The sequence below is a fragment of the Mixophyes fleayi genome, chromosome 4 (genome assembly GCF_038048845.1).
Source record: "Mixophyes fleayi isolate aMixFle1 chromosome 4, aMixFle1.hap1, whole genome shotgun sequence".
NCBI lineage: Eukaryota > Metazoa > Chordata > Amphibia > Anura > Limnodynastidae > Mixophyes > Mixophyes fleayi.
The window spans coordinates 294,633,651-294,649,974 of NC_134405.1; the positions used below are offsets into that span (position 1 = coordinate 294,633,651).

The 16,324-nt window shown below is 39.0% G+C and overlaps 1 protein-coding gene across 1 annotated transcript in view; it reads right to left on the reverse strand.

Moving 5' to 3' along the window:
- The window catches only part of PDLIM4 (PDZ and LIM domain 4), a 172,654-nt gene that overhangs the window by 60,805 nt on the left and 95,525 nt on the right, over positions 1-16,324 (reverse strand). Inside the window, exon 3 of the mRNA XM_075209847.1 lies at positions 15,220-15,298. Within this exon, the coding sequence (XP_075065948.1) occupies positions 15,220-15,298 (79 nt within the window). The remainder of the gene's footprint in view (positions 1-15,219; positions 15,299-16,324) is intronic.

A 16,324-nucleotide genomic window follows, 5' to 3' on the forward strand; every position in this document is an offset into this window, starting at 1 on the left:
GATCTAGAAGATCAAGCCTGCCAGACCTATTATTTCTATTTCAGCAATGACAATTAGCAATGGACCAATGGAACTCTGCTCTTTGTATGTTACATATATAACACAGTACAATGTGCCTGCAGATTTAGAAGACCAAGCCTGCCAGACCAATTATTTCTATTTCAGCAATGACAATTATCAATAGAGCAATACATCTCTCCTCTTTGTGTTTTACCTATATAACACAGTACAATGTGCCTGCAGATTTAGAAGACCAAGCCTGCCAGACCTATTATTTGTATTTCAGCAATGTCAATTAGCAATGGAGCTCTCCTGAATGTCACTGGAGACTTTGAAGAAGACTGCTACCCCTCCTCTTTCTATTGTACCGATGACGCTACTCAACTGCACTAGAGATTGCCAAGAAGTGTGCTACCCCTTCTGTGTCCCTCTGTGAAATGGCGCTGGATCGCCACGGTGGGTGGTACTTAGAATCCAAAACTCGCAAGGTCCGAAATCCAACGACCTAACAATGACGTTTTGGCTCGTTTTCAATTCCAAGAATGCGCAAGAGTACCGGACCAGCTTGGCTCAGTACTCGGACCTGCTAAGTTCGGGTGTGTTCGGTTCTCAGGAAGCCTGAGCATCTCTAGTTCAACCATGTTTGATACTGTTCATGAGCTAATTCGCACATGGTCGAGCCAGTTTAAATAAAAACCTTTTTTTATGCTGTTAAAAAATATTTAAACAATATTAAGAAAACTAAAAATGAAAAAATAAAGTTTAGTGGAAACTTAGAATATGGACAGTGAACCTTAAATGCGATCTGTAAATGGAGACATAAATTTCAAATAATACCGATTGTGCCACGAACATCTTAAATGGGTGGGGCTAGAGCTGTGGGGTGTCACATGATCCACATTCCTTATAGTCTACCACCAGTAGGACTCCAAGACAAACATGAGCATCTGCCCCTTTGTAGTTTAAAATGTAACTATTAGACTATCTACAGGTGGTCACCTAGTGCGCCAAAAACACTGAATGTCACTCTTTGTTTTTGTTTTCCCCACAGCCCACCCATACTATGTGCCGACTGTTGTATGGAGGAGCAGCACCCGGCAGCACTAGATCTGCTCATATAATCTCTCTTATGGTAAGCACATTTTAGTCTCTACGTGATGAGCTGTATTTATCCAGTGACACCTCCCACCTATATTATTTATTATCAGAGATTTGTAAGGCGCCACAGTGCTCCGCAGCACCGTACAGTAGGGAAAACAGCACATACATAAAACAATGACATACATAAAACAAGGACATAACAGGCAGCAAAAAAAATGCAGACATGAAACCAAAGGGCATGAAGGACCCTGCTCATTAGAGAGCTTACCTTCTAAGTGAAAGATGGCACAACTGAAACAAGAGGAGTGAGTGTGGTTTAGAGTGGAGATTGGGACAGCTGTGAGGATGTATTAGTAAATAGCATCATCAGGTATAAGATAAGCTTTAAATAAGAGATGGGTTTTTTAGAGAACATCTAAAGATTTGAAGGGATTATGTATGGTAGTGCTCCTTATTGGACTAGAGCAGAGCTGCACAAAAGGTGGGCAGGGGCCACAAGTGGGTCCCAGAATTTATTGTTGGAATACCCTGACTGTCAGGTATGAATATATGTGAATCATTCTGAGTAGAGTATATTTCTCTCTAGTGCATAGTTGTCATTTGCTGTTTACCCATCTAAAACACTGGGATTACATTTATGCAGGAAGGGTGGCGGTGCTGAAGAGAACGAGCTTGTTCTGCAATTCACGTATGGGACCCTCTCATCCGAAACGTTCTCTGATGGGGGAAGGGGGATTTTTTAAAATTGTAGTACTAACTTAAAATACTACATTATTCTGTAGCAGGCCCTCTTTACATTGTGTCACCTCAAAAAAATAAATATATTTAAGACTCCCTCAATACAATCAAGATTTGGGGATGGAAAAATAGAATGTGACTCCTATATAAGCTAACAAGATTTATAAATGTCATCAAACATTAATGTAAGTAAGGATCTTTATTAGTAGATTAATAAATAATTAGATTAATGATATAAGAAAGTTGGGATGTTTTCATCATAGTGGGGTTCCAGAGTCCTATGTTTTGTTTGGAAGAGAAAACATGAGAAATATGCAAATTCTCTGCAGATAAAGGCTGCTAACAGAAACCTCCAGTAGCCATGTTCTTACTTTCCATTATTCATGCTGGTTTTTGGATTTTTTGTCACTAGGGGTAGAACCCATATTGCGGTCATTTTTCAAACTGGGGACACACGGATGAGCAGGTGATAACGTGTGGGGCGTTAAAACAAACTGTAGCCAGTTAAAGCATAAGAATGTTGCATAGTATTTCAGCTCAACAGTATGTCGGTCGACAGCTAGACATTTATTTGGTCGACATTCAGATAGTCGACAACATTAGGTCGACAATTGCAATGTATTATTAGGTATTATTATGTCTACAAGTCAAATGTCGACAGTATTAGGTCGGCAATTCGAATGTCCACAATATTATTAGGTTGATAAATCAAGTGTTGACAGTATTATTAGGTCATCAATTTGAATGTCAACTGTATTATTAAGTCAACAATTAAATGTAGACAGTATTATTAGGTGGACAGTTCCAATGTAGACAGTATTATATGGTAAGGGATAGAGATAAGGTTAGGGTAAGTGTTAGGATTAGGGATAGCGTTAGAGTTTGGGGATATTATTGCTAACCTATTGTTATATAGTCTACATTTGAATTGTCAACCTAATTGTACTGTATAAATTTGTATTGTCGAACTAATAATACTGTCTACATTTAAATTTTCGGCCTAATAATACTGTCGATGTTATTACTGTCGACTTTCCAACCCTGTCTATATTATGGTGTTGATTGCATAAATGTGGATCATGTAACATGTGTACATATGTATTACACCCAGCTCAACCAACTTCTGCATGTCCTTGTTCAGGCAAGTCTAATATGGGAGGAGTTGTCACATTGTGCCCAGTACAAATGTCTTAATGTTCCCAACAGCACAGAGTAATGATGAGTACACTTCTATAGAGAACAAAGTTTATACATCCAGCATGTTCTTATTATTGCTCTTGATGTAGGGCTGCTAGTTTGTAATAAGCATCATATGGATTGCCTCACATTGCATCTGATAATAGGATTTCACAGGTGTGAGGTGTGTTCTACTGGTTACAATGCAAATATCAGTCATGTCTCTTACTTATGAGTTATTAGCTGTTTAGGTCATGTACAATACTAAAGAAAGCTTTATATAATTTATTCAGCCAGTGTGTTCTGGCTTGTGCATAAGGAGCATGAGAAGTAAACTGACCTCAGCATGCACGAAAAAAAGCCCAGACTAGTGATATGTAGCCTGAAAATGCTGAATAAATGTCTCATAACTTTGTGGTTGGCTTAAATTACTGTACCAGTAGCTTCAAGTCAGCTCTCCAACAAAGACTGTGTAGATCTCAAAACGCTTGTAATCACATCTGATGCCAATTCATGAGGTCATCTGTTGTGAGTGTAGCTTTCCAATGCATGTAACACATTTCCCCTTATTGATAGAATGCTTTACTAATTGTAATGCCAAAATGGAAAGCCACAGCTGTATATTATGGTCAGATGTCCCCCCAACATCCTACTTCTAATGAACTTGAAATGCAATATTTTTGCAGGGATGACAAAAACCAACTATTAAACAGTCTGTTCGTGGTCTGGCAATTATCCTGAAATTCATATTGAGGAGTTATAAATAAATAACCACAGCAAAGATAGATGGAAAAAGTGACAACATGTATGTACGAAAACTTTTTTTTAAATTGACTATGGTTTAACTGGACAACATGACTAAGGCTGGGTACACACTACAGCTTTTCACCCAATTATCGGGCCAATCACACAATAAATGACTGTTAGGTCCGATATTGCATTAGTGTGTACGCAGTAATGATCCTGTTTTATCTTCCAAAGCACATCGTATCGTTTGATTTTAGTTTATAGGCAGACTAAAAATCTCTATAAATAATGGATGTCGGGCAAATTCTGCAGTGTGCACGCACTCATGACCAGCAGTGTAGGCAGATCTATATAGCGTTTACAGAGTCATGATCTTTTCAGCCGATGGTTATGACAAATGAAGAGCACCGATCTGAATGTAAATCTTGTAAAATGTGTATAGTGTGTACACATGAATCGGCATGCTGATCAGGACTTACAGTCATTGGTAAAATCGTTAACAATATCGCATTGGAAGAAATTTTCTGTAGTGTGTATCCATGCTTAGACATGTACAGTCATAGCCAAAAGTTTTGAGAATGACACAAGTATTGGTTTTCACAAAATTCACAAAACCTTTTTGGCAGATGTTGCTGTGGTATACTGAAGTATAATTACAAGTATTTCATAAGTGTGAAAGGCTTTTATTGACTTTAATTGCAGACAAGACCTCTGCAATTCGCCCTGGCATGCTGTCAATCAACTTCTGGGTAACATACTAACTGATGACCGGCCATTCTTGCCTAAACAATGCCTAGAGTTTATTAACAATGCCTAGAGTTTATCAACAATGCCTAGAGTTTGGAAGTATAGAACAAAGAAAAAAAGTGTATAAAGGGGCACTCCGGGGTATGGAATGTTACAATTACATATGTGCCCCTTTATACACTTTTTTTCTTTGTTCTATACTTCCAAACTACCAGTGTAAGGGTGCACCCTCTATCCATAATAGATTAACTTAGGAACTTATCAATGTTCAGTTATACAGGGGTTATTGATTGGAGATATTATTGACAAACTTAGTGCGGTGATCTCTGTTACATAATGCCTAGAGTTTATCAGAATTTTGTTTGTCCACTCGCCTCTTGTGGACTGACCACAAGTTCTCAATGGAATTAAGATCTGGGGAGTTTCCTTGCCATGAACCCAAAATGTTGATGTTTTGATCCCCGAGCCATTTAGTTATCACTTTTGCCTTATGGCAAGGTGCTTCATGATGCTGAAAAAGGCATTGTTCACCACCAAACTGTTCTTGGATGGTTGGGAGAAGTTGCTCTTTGAGGATGTCTTAGTACCATTCTCACCAAACTGTTCTTGGATGGTTGGGCGATGTTGCTCTTGGAGGATGTTTTGGTACCATTCTTTATTCATGGCTGTGTTCTATAGAGGCAAAATTGTGAGTGATTCCTTGGCTGAGAAGCAACCCTACAAATGAATGGTCTCAGAAAGCTTTACTGTTGGCATGACACAGGACTGATAGTAGCGCTCACCTTTCCATCATTTTTCAAGACACCCCAATCTGAAAGGGGATTCATCAGAAAAAATGACTTTATACCAGTCCTCAGCAGTCCAATCCCTGTACCTTTTGCAGAATATCAGTCTGTCTCTGATGGTTTTTCCTGGAGAAAAGTGGCTTTTTTGCTGGCCTTCTTGACACCAGGCCATCCTCCAAAAGTCATTGCCTCACTGTGTGCAGATGCACTCACACCTGCCTGCTATTAATCCTGAGCAAGCTCTGCACTGGTGCTGCCCCAATCCCGCAGCTGAATCAACTTTAGGAGACAGTCCTAGGGCTTGCTGGACGATCTTGGGTGCCCTGAAGCCTTCTTTACAACTATTGCACCTCTGTCCTTGAAGTTCTTGATGATCCGATAAATGGTTGATTTAGGTGCAATCTTACTAGCAGCAATATCCTTGCCTTTGAAGCCCTTTTTGTGCAAAGCAATGATGACTGCACGTTTCCTTGCAGGTAACCATGGTTAACAGAGGAAGAACAATGATTTCTAGTTCAACACTTAAGTTTGTCACATACATTCATATTTTCACATTCAATCCAACTGTTTTTGGTTGGTTTGAACTATTATTTCTTTGTGTGCATGAAAAAAACAATCAGATGCAATGCCAGTTGGCTGGATTGGAAATGTTTAGCTCAATAAGATTGAAGCCATTGCTTTGTAAGTGTTCGATTTTGTAAAAACATTTAGAACTGTACATGTTCCCATACTGAAATCATTGTGTGAGACAGCTTTTGTATCGGTATGAAAGATCTAGAGATGAGCGCACTCGGATTTCTGAAATCCCAGCCCACCCGAACGTTGCGGATCCGAGCCGGATCCGAGACAGATCCGGGTATTCCCGCCAATTGCAAAACTGAAAGCAAGGCTCTGAGTCATAATCCCGCTGTCGGATCTCGCGATACTCGGATCCTATAAATTCCCCGCTAGTCGCCGCCATCTTCACTCGGGCATTGATCAGGGTAGAGGGAGGGTGTGTTAGGTGGTCCTCTGTCCTGCTATATCTCGTGCTGTTCAGTTCTGTTCTGTGCTGTGCTGTGCTGTGCTCTGTGTCCTGTTCAGTCCAGTGGTGCTGTGTCCTGTGCTCTGTCCTTCTGAGTTCAGTGGTGCTGCTGGGACCTGTGTTGTGTCCTGTTCAGTCCAGTGGTGCTGTGTCCTGTGCTCTGTCCTTCTGAGTTCAGTGGTGCTGCTGGGTCCTGTGCTGTGTCCTGTTCAGTCCAGTGGTGCTGTGTCCTGTGCTCTGTCCTTCTGAGTTCAGTGGTGCTGCTGGGTCCTGTGCTGTGTCCTGTTCAGTCCAGTGGTGCTGTGTCCTGTGCTCTGTCCTTCTAAGGGCATTGTTATTTCCCCATTATTCCCAAATTATAAAAAATTTCAAAAATAGTTAGAAAAAAAATTACAAAAAAAGTAATTATAAAAAATAAATAAAAAAAAATCCCAAAACAATCCTGCAGTATAAGTCCATTGGTACTGCTATATTACAAAGTTCACTTATTCAGCAGTATGAGTCTAGTGGTACTGCTATATTACAAAGTTCACTGATTTTGCAGTATAAGTCCATTGGTACTGCAATATTACAAAGTTCCCTCATTCTGCAGTATAAGTCCAGTGGTACTGCAATATTACAAAGTTCACACAATCTGCAGTATAAGTCCATTGGTACTGCAATATTACAAAGTTCACTGATTTTGAAGTATAAGTCCATTGTTACTGCCATATTACAAATTTCACTGATTCTGCAGTATAAGTCCAGTGGTACTGCAATATTACAAAGTTCACTGATTCAGCAGTATAAGTCCATTGTTGTTACTGCCATATTACAAATTTCACTGATTCTGCAGTATAAGTCCAGTGGTACTGCTGTATAACTCCAGTCCAGTGGTAATCTCCTGTGCCGCATATAAATTTTAAAGGCTTTGCTGAGTGTGTGTGGCTTAGGGGTACACTCTCTTGTGCTACATATAATGCAGAACAAAAATTTGGAGGATAAAGTAGAGAAAGATCAAGACCCACTTCCTCCTAATGCTGAAGCTGCTGCCACTAGTCATGACATAGACAATGAAATGCCATCAACGTCGTCTGGCAAGCCCGATGCCCAATCTCCTAGTACAGGGCATGTAAAATCCAAAAAGCCCAAGTTCAGTAAAAGTAGCAAAAAGAGAAACTTAAAATCATCTGAGGAAAAACGTAAAGTTGGCAATATGCCATTTACGACACGGAGTGGCAAGGAACGGCTTAGGCCCTGGCCCGTGTTCATGACTAGTTGTTCAGCTTCACCCACGGATCTTAGCCCTCCTCCTCCTCCCCCCCCATCAAAAAATTGAAGAGAGTTATGCTGTCAGCAACAAAACAGCAAACAACTCTGCCTTCTAAAGAGAAATTATCACAAATCCCCAAGGCGAGTCCAAGGGTGTTGGTGGTTGTCAAGCCTGACCTTCCCATCACTGTACGGGAAGAGGTGGCTCGGGAGGAGGCTATTGATGTAGCTGGTGATGTGGAGGAACTTGATGATGAGGATGCTGATGTGGTTATTGTAAATGAGGCACCAGGGGGGGAAACAGCTGATGTCCATGGGATTAAAAAGCCCATTGTCATGCCTGGTCAGAAGACCAAAAAATGCACCTCTTCGGTCTGGAGTTATTTTTATCCAAATCCGGCCAACCAATGTATGGCCATATGTAGCTTATGTAAAGCTCAAATAAGCAGGGATAAGGATCTTGCCCACCTAGGGACATCCTCCCTTATACGTCACCTGAATAACCTTCATAGTTCAGTGGTTAGTTCAGGAACTGGGGCTAGGACCGTCATCAGTACAGGGACACCTTAATCCCTTGGTCCTGTTGGATACACACCAGCAACACCCTCCTCGTCAACTTCCTCCACGATCTCCATCAGATTCAGTCCTGCAGCCAAAGTCACCAGCCAGACTGAGTCCTCTTCAATAAGGGATTCATCCGAGGAATCCTGCAGCGGTACGCCTACTACTGCCACTGCTGCTGTTGCTGCTGTTAGTCGGTCATCTTCCAAGAGGGGAAGTCGTAAGTCCGCTACGTCTTTCACAAAACAATTGACCGTCCAACAGTCGTTTGCCATGAGCACAAAGTAAAACAAAATTAAAACCAATTAAACAAATTAAACCAAAAGTTAAATGCCCAGTCATAATTAAAAAAAAGAGGTATTGACGTCCTCGAACTACTGTACTGTTTATAACTTAGAAACACTACACTGGAAAGCTTGAGCCTTTAAATGAAAAAGTCACTCTTCATTGCACGAATATTTGCAACAGGGACAGTTTTTTGTTTAACAAAGTCAACAAATAACACTTCGACCCTGTCTGTCTTTCACATACTTGATGGGATCTCAATGATGAATGCTCAGTACCATGGTCGTCTAAAACAAGAGGTATTGACGTGCTCGAACTACTGTAGGGTTTATAACTTAGAAACACTACACTTGAAAGTCGGAGGAGGTATTGTGGCCCCGGTACCAAATTGGGTACCGGGACCACTCCACTATGCAGTCCAGAAAGCTACCTTGGTGAAACGTTTTGGACTAAAAACAATATTGTGAGGTGTTCAGAATAGACTGGCAATTAGTGGAAATGATTGTTATTGAATGTTATTGAGGTTAATAATAGCGTAGGAGTAAAAATAAACCAGAAAAACTTGATTTTAACACTTTTTATGTTTTTTCAAAATAAATCCGAATCCAAAACCTTAAATCCGAACCAAAACCTTTCGTCAGGTGTTTTGTGAAACAAATCCGAACCCAAAACCTCAAGCAAATCCGAACCCAAAACACAAAACACGAGACACCAAAAGTGGCCGGTGCACATCCCTAGAAAGATCTGATCAAAAATTTAGTTTTTTTTGTGTATAGTGGAACTGGTAAAAGATCTGAATGATTTACATTCAAAACAGACAAAATCTGTGTTCAGAACATACACAATCTGTATGCTGTGTCCAGCTTTTGACACCCCAACACAACTTAATTAGATATTTTTCTACATACACCAGGCACAATAATACCCTCAACAAAATGACAATATTTCTTCCTAGATTATATTACATGGGCATTTATCACTTAAGGGTTGATGGCTTATATATAAGTACACAGAGGTCAAAATGAAAAATTAGACGGGACAGTATGGAAATGTAGAAGTAGCGGTACGGATAATGCAAGTGAATGGAACTTGATAGGTTTACAGTGGAGGCAGTAGGATAGATATATATATATATATAGATGGAGAGATATATATAGATATATTAATTTATAAATTCTATTTCTAAGAGATCTTATTTATCTCTCACTCTCTGTTCTGTCTCTCCTGTCAACTTTCACCTCACTTTGTGTCACATTTATGTTACTTCGCTTTCCAATCTGTCCCCTGTTAATACTATAAAGCTATCTTTTATATGACTCTTACCCATACTGCTGCCATCTCTGACAACCGTTTCCTTACACTCTGTCACATCTGTGATATTTTGCCTTTAAGTCTGCTCTGTCTTATTCTACTCTGTCTCTTTCTCCCCTGTTATCCATTTCTCACTTCCTATTATTCATTGTAAGTTCACTACTAGGTTTCTTCTTCATAATCTTTCACCCATATCTTCTCTGTCTTTCCCTCAAATCTATCTAGATCTTCTGTGTTTCTTTCCCTCGGTGCGAACTTCTCCACTCTTACTTTCACTGTCAGCTCTTTTATGGGAGACAGATAATCGCCACGTGAGCCCTGCTCTCCCATTGGCTGCTTTCAAATATGGGAGGTGGGTGATGAAGGGGTGAATCACTTGGAGGCACAAACACCGGACCGGAACATTAACCCTTCCCATGCCCCCATCATTCATTTCCTCTTCAGGTACTAATAATTACAAGGATGGATCAGTTCGTAACAATTGCACCATTTGAACACTACAAATATTTGATATTACTACATTAAATGTCATAACAATAAAAACTATATATTTCACCATCATTCTCTATTCTCTGATTCTCTCACACTGTGGGGTCCAGACTTTGTACAACTTAAATGAACCTTAAAAATGTCCTTTAAAAGATGAATTCTCACATATACTGGAATTTGATTTGTTATTAACATAGCCACGCCCACTTGTTAAAAAAAAAGCTGCATTCAACCTAAATACAAAACAAAGAAACAAAAACATAACTGTGAATTCAGACGATAGCCTGCAGTGGGATGACAGGCTATCCTGGAAAAAAACTAGGTTATAGATCTAGATTACAAATGATATCAGACTGACTGATAGTAATAAGCTGATGCACTTATGGCAGAAATGCCCTGATTGCACTACTTTAACTCCTTAGTATGTTGCATAACAGAGACTGAGACAAAGACTTAAACTATTATAGCAAGAAAAAAAAACTTGCCAGTTGGAATGTATTTATCAAAAGTTGATACCCATATACTAAACCTAAGTGGACCATTTCTTGTTTCATAGCTGTTCTTTAAATGTTGAAAGTACTTTTGTTTTCTATCCCCCTATATATATATATATATATATATATATATATATATATATATATATATATATATATATATGTATATATAGGTAGATAGATATTATACTATTAAAATCTCACAGCAGCTAAGATAAAGGTGCTGCATACATACAAATTAAATGACCAAATGTTGTATTTCACATGATCTCTAATTCTTAATCCTGCCTCACATATTAAGCATGACTATTATGTGATAAACATGCCTTTGTGTATCTTACTACATCAATTATTTGGATTAATTGGCTTGTGATTTGAAAGTTTAACACAGTACCCTGAAGGGCTATGCTTGAGCTTCATTAAAGAAGATTAAAATATTTTTAAAACAAGATTTAAACTGTCCATAATATAATAAACAGAACTTTGAGTACAAGAAGATTAATGCTGAAATAAAACAACCTGAAATATTATCTCATGTACCTTCCCAACATTTTCCTTAATGGCAGTCCTTGTAATGATGCATAAAATGACTATGAGAGGTAATCAATGTGGTCAAGTACACAATCAGACTGCTATAAACAGGATCAGCACCCTTTGGCAGGGTAACGTAAGATGGAGTACAAAGATACAGTGCTATGACCTCAATGCATGGGAGCAGTCAAAGGTCACATGTGTTTCATCTGACCTTTGGAGATACACAACAGTTGTTATTAATTACAACTTCTTGAGTTCTACCACACAGAAAGTAGAGAGCGCTTATTCTGCCATTTTTCTTAAAGTGGAGCAGAAAAATTATATTTTTATTAATGACAGAAAAAGTCTGTCTAAATAGACCACACTCTAATAAATTTACGTACAAATAACAGACTGTTCACTTTCATTTTTACTTGTTTAATTATTTAAATATTTTGCCTTCCATTTTTTACCTTACTTGCTAACTTTTATAACCTTACAACCTGGAGGGAAGGTCATGTGATGCCCTAAATCGCGGCATTTCATGGCGGGGGCATGGCTCCACCTCCACCGTAGTCCAGAAGAATGCCTACTCTTCCGGGGGTCCGGGAGGACTCCCCGAAATTCGGGAGCCTCCTGGAAAGTCTGGAGTCAGAATTTTGTCATTTGTTTATTCTTTCAAAAATGGCTGCTTCCTCAGCTCATCAGTAATCAATACTATTCTGTACATTATTACAGATGGACTAACAGCTATAAATACTTACTAATATCGTACTGAAACAATTTGTTCTTCTGTATAACATGTATCTATGCAGAATTAAATTATTAATTCAACCAGGCAGATAGTAATACCATACTTGTAGCTTTGCTAGAAGTTTCAATCACACTCATATACTAATACTTCTGCTTATTGTCAGAGAGCATGCCCCCGCGTTTTGAACGCGAGCTCTACCATATCCATCAATCACACATGAGCAGCCTATAATTTCCTCTGTCGAGGGAAAGCTTGTATACAATATATTTCCACTCTCATTATGGTGTTCTGAGAACAGCAGATGGAGAAGGATGTTATAATAAAGGTTCTCTTCAGATGTCAGCCAAAAGCCAGACAAAACCTTAACTGGGTCTCAGATTCTTGTTGCTACTTGACCCTTAGTGAATGACTGGGAACAATTTGTTGTACCAACCATCTGATTCATCACCTTTTCAAGTAAGTTACTGAAATTTACTCTAAAAGTGTAAATTCACCTTCCTCAAGGGAGTGGTTTATATCTGTTTCTTTTTGGCAAGAGTCAGAGACCTATTGTACTCATATTTTAAAACTGGTTATACACAGATATGCCAAAAATAAAGTAGGAAGGGCTAGAGCTCCCTGTAGCCAATAGGCCCATTATAAAGTTCACAGAAGCTGGGCAGCACGGTGGCTTAGTGGTCAGCACTTCTACCTCACAGAAGGGCTCATAAGTTTGATTCCTGACCGTGGCCTTATCTGTGTGGAGATTGTATGTTTTTCCCATGTTTTTTTCCGGGTTTCCTCCTGGTGCTCTGGTTTCCTCCCACACTCCAAAAACATACTAGTAGATTAATTGGCTGCTATCAAATTAACCTTAGTCTTTCTCTCTCTGCCTGTGTGTGTATGTTATGGAATTTAGACTGTAAGCTCCAATGGGGCAGGGACTGATGTGAGTGAGTTCTCTGTACAGCGCTACAGAATTAGTGGCGCTATGTAAATAGCTGCTTCTGATGATGATGATAACCATCAGTTTAAATTGCTTGTCAGAGCAAAGTGTCAGAGGGGTTTCAGCTTACCTACTGGTTGCTACTACTGCTTGTGTGGACAGGAGAGCCAAGAAGACACTAAGATCACTGATCCCGATGCCTGCACCTCGCTCACAATCCATTTGGAACGTGGCATGAGCAAATTGTGACAAAATATTTGTCAGAACAAGCCCTAAAATGTAAGTACAGCACAGCCCTCTATATGTAGAAAATCTCAGAAAAAACATACATACAACTAGTTTCCAATTTTAGCACATTATTATCATGGCTGTAAAATATTTCAATCATCTGACACTGAAATGATGTGTAGCTGTCAATAACAATTTATATATATCATTAGAGAAACACCAGAGCACAATTAACAGTTGCAGCATACCAGAATGGTCCCACTGTTGTCCAACAACAGGCAGACCATTGCTTCCTCATTAGCATACGGAACATCTACATCCGAGCTAATGGCATTAATAGACATTTCAAAGATGCACAAGCCTGTCATTTAAGGAAACAGTGATATCTCCATTTCAGGAACCCCCACTAGACTTTTAAATGGCGGGTGCTACCAGTTGTGTGGTAACTGTCCTGAAGGCACCTAAGACCTTTAAATATGTAAAATTCCACAAAACTGACTTAAACAGGTATGTTTGGCTAATAAGTAGGAAAACAACCAATATCAGGTTTTTGGTGGTTGCCAGTAACTGTAGAGTAGAATAAGTGTCACAAACTGCAAAACGCCAATTAAGTAATTCATAGCATAAGTCTCTGTACTGGATTGATCCTAAGACTCAGAGCTTTAGCAGAAGTACCAGACGGTTCCCATCTATGAGTATTTCTTATACTTGTTATGCTTAAAAGGTACCCATCATTTTTAAATCATAACACCCATATGTCTTGCAGTTTGCAAAGTCATGAAACTAACCCTATCTTTCATATGGGTGCAAAATAAATTCCACCTGTTATAGGAACTATTACTACTTTATCTTAACCTGTCCATTCAGGAAAATCAGTAGTCTGAACTTAGGTCTTTTTACAGTGGTAAAAAGACCCCAACCAAGCATTACATCACTGGGGGTGGGGCCAAAATGACGCGATTCACGAAGCAGCGCCCCCTCCACCCGTACATGCCGGCTCTAATTTAGTAAAGTGGGCATATGCGGGAGAGTATTCAGCTCTTCCGGGATTCTGGGGGACCTACCTGGAATTCGGGAGTCTCCCGGACATTCCGGGAGAGTTGGCATGTATGCTTTATATATGCAAAGCTTTCCAGCTCCCAGCTCGATCTAACATATCACTGGGAGAAATGATAAAAGATAGCTGTGGGGAAATAGTACATGACTTAAGGGCGGGAAGAATTAGGTTAATTTTCCTATAACTCACTACTGATGTAAAATGTACACCATTAACAATATAGGTGGTTACCCTCAATATCTATGCTGGTCACCAAGAAAGACAAGTACTGAGATGAACAGAGAGAAAGAGTTGGAAGGGTCACAGATATCCTGAATTATTATTAACATTTATTTGTACGGCACCAAAAAATTGTAGAGTGGTAGTACAAAGAGAGTAAGTTCACATAGTGCAAGTGCCAGAGGAGAAACAAATGTGATGTAAAACATGAAGTCAAAGACGAGTGAAAAAAATGCGAGTAGTATAACAAAAGGGGGAATAAAGGATGCCATAGGCATCCAAACGTAGGGCGCAAAGCCATGTAAAGATATAGCGAAGGGTGTAAGAGAAGTAAAAAATAGCAAAGGCAGGTTACAGGAGGAGGATAAAGCCGGGACAAGAAGCAGGGTAAGAAACAAGGACGGGGGTGTAGAGGAAACAAGAGGAAGGTGGTTGAGATAGATTACAGTCTACAGGGGATTATCAGTATTTTTCAATAGCTATGTTTTTTTGCCAATTAAGGTAGATCTCTATTTAATTACGTTAAATAACACCTGTTGGACTGCAAAGCAAATCTGCAGGGTACTCAAACATATATATTTTACCCTTGCAGCTGCAGCAGTGTGATTAATGTTTTGTACCATGTATACTAAATCCGACTTCTCATGTTTTAGAATTGGCTGGGGGATAATCTTCTCTCTACCACGCTGCTCTGGGATCTTTTGTGTCTTAGCGATTGTAGATTTAGTGGTCTATTTACATTGTTTCAATGTGTAATGGTTGTCACAATACCGTAGTACCATAGTTTTTAATCAATTCTCACTATGTCTCTTACCTGTAACTCTGATTCCAGACTATATTTGCGCGGCTGTTGTCTGATTTCTTCTGTGGGCGACCATGACCTCCCCTCACACCTGCAAACAAAGGTTAGACTAAAGTCACTTATCACAGTCAATGACAGCTGAAGAATAGACTGATACAAATTACAAGACCATGCCTGGCAAACAATGCAGTGAATAAGTAATAGTAGCCCAAGTCATACTTAACTTATTACGCAGTACATCAATATTGTTGTCTGTAGATGAAATGCAACATTTCTGTTGTACTGTACTGCTCAGCATCAGTGTGCTCTCATTCATAGCAATAAAGTTACATAAATACAAATAAACTAAACAAAGTGCTGATTTATTAAACATTAATTACTGCTGTATCTGGTAAAAGTTGCAGAATGACATGTACTAACAATGGGCCTGATTCATTAAGGCGCGCAAAACAAACGCTTTGTGTGTTATTTTTAAAAACTCTCATAAACTGGGAATACACACGTCAGTATTCGAATAAGAGAAAATGTAAAGATACATCTGTTGATGAATACAGGTTTAGGTCCAGTCTGCTTTAACAGACAATCCACTGCAGGATACATCCAATACATGTCCAAAACAGGTGGCATAAAACGTCTCAAAGGAACGCAAAGAAAAAAAGATTCAATTAATGTCACTTGTTAATATTATAGTCATTAATGACAAAACATTAAAAAATAAAAAAATAAACCTTTTTTTAATTTTTTAGTGTTTTCCACTTTGACGTCTTTACTTGTACATGATCTCCAAAACAAAATACATCGTTTCTGTTATTTGTAGCTTCATTCTGTGATTTTTAGCCATGTACTTGCCCTTTTGAATTGCCCTGAGCTGCTGTTTAGAATTAATTAATTCTAATGCAGAGCTGTTTAAATCAATGGACACAAATTTTCACAATGATACATATGTTGGGAAAAAAAAGTATTAGTTTGAATTTTTTGTTTTTAATATTTTTACCAGAGAACATGTAACAGCCTAATATTCACATTTCATTATTTTATAATGCTTCCTTAAAGTGTATCCATCACCTACACAGTGTAGCAGCCATTTTGTTGGCTATCCCAACGTTTAGCCTCACAA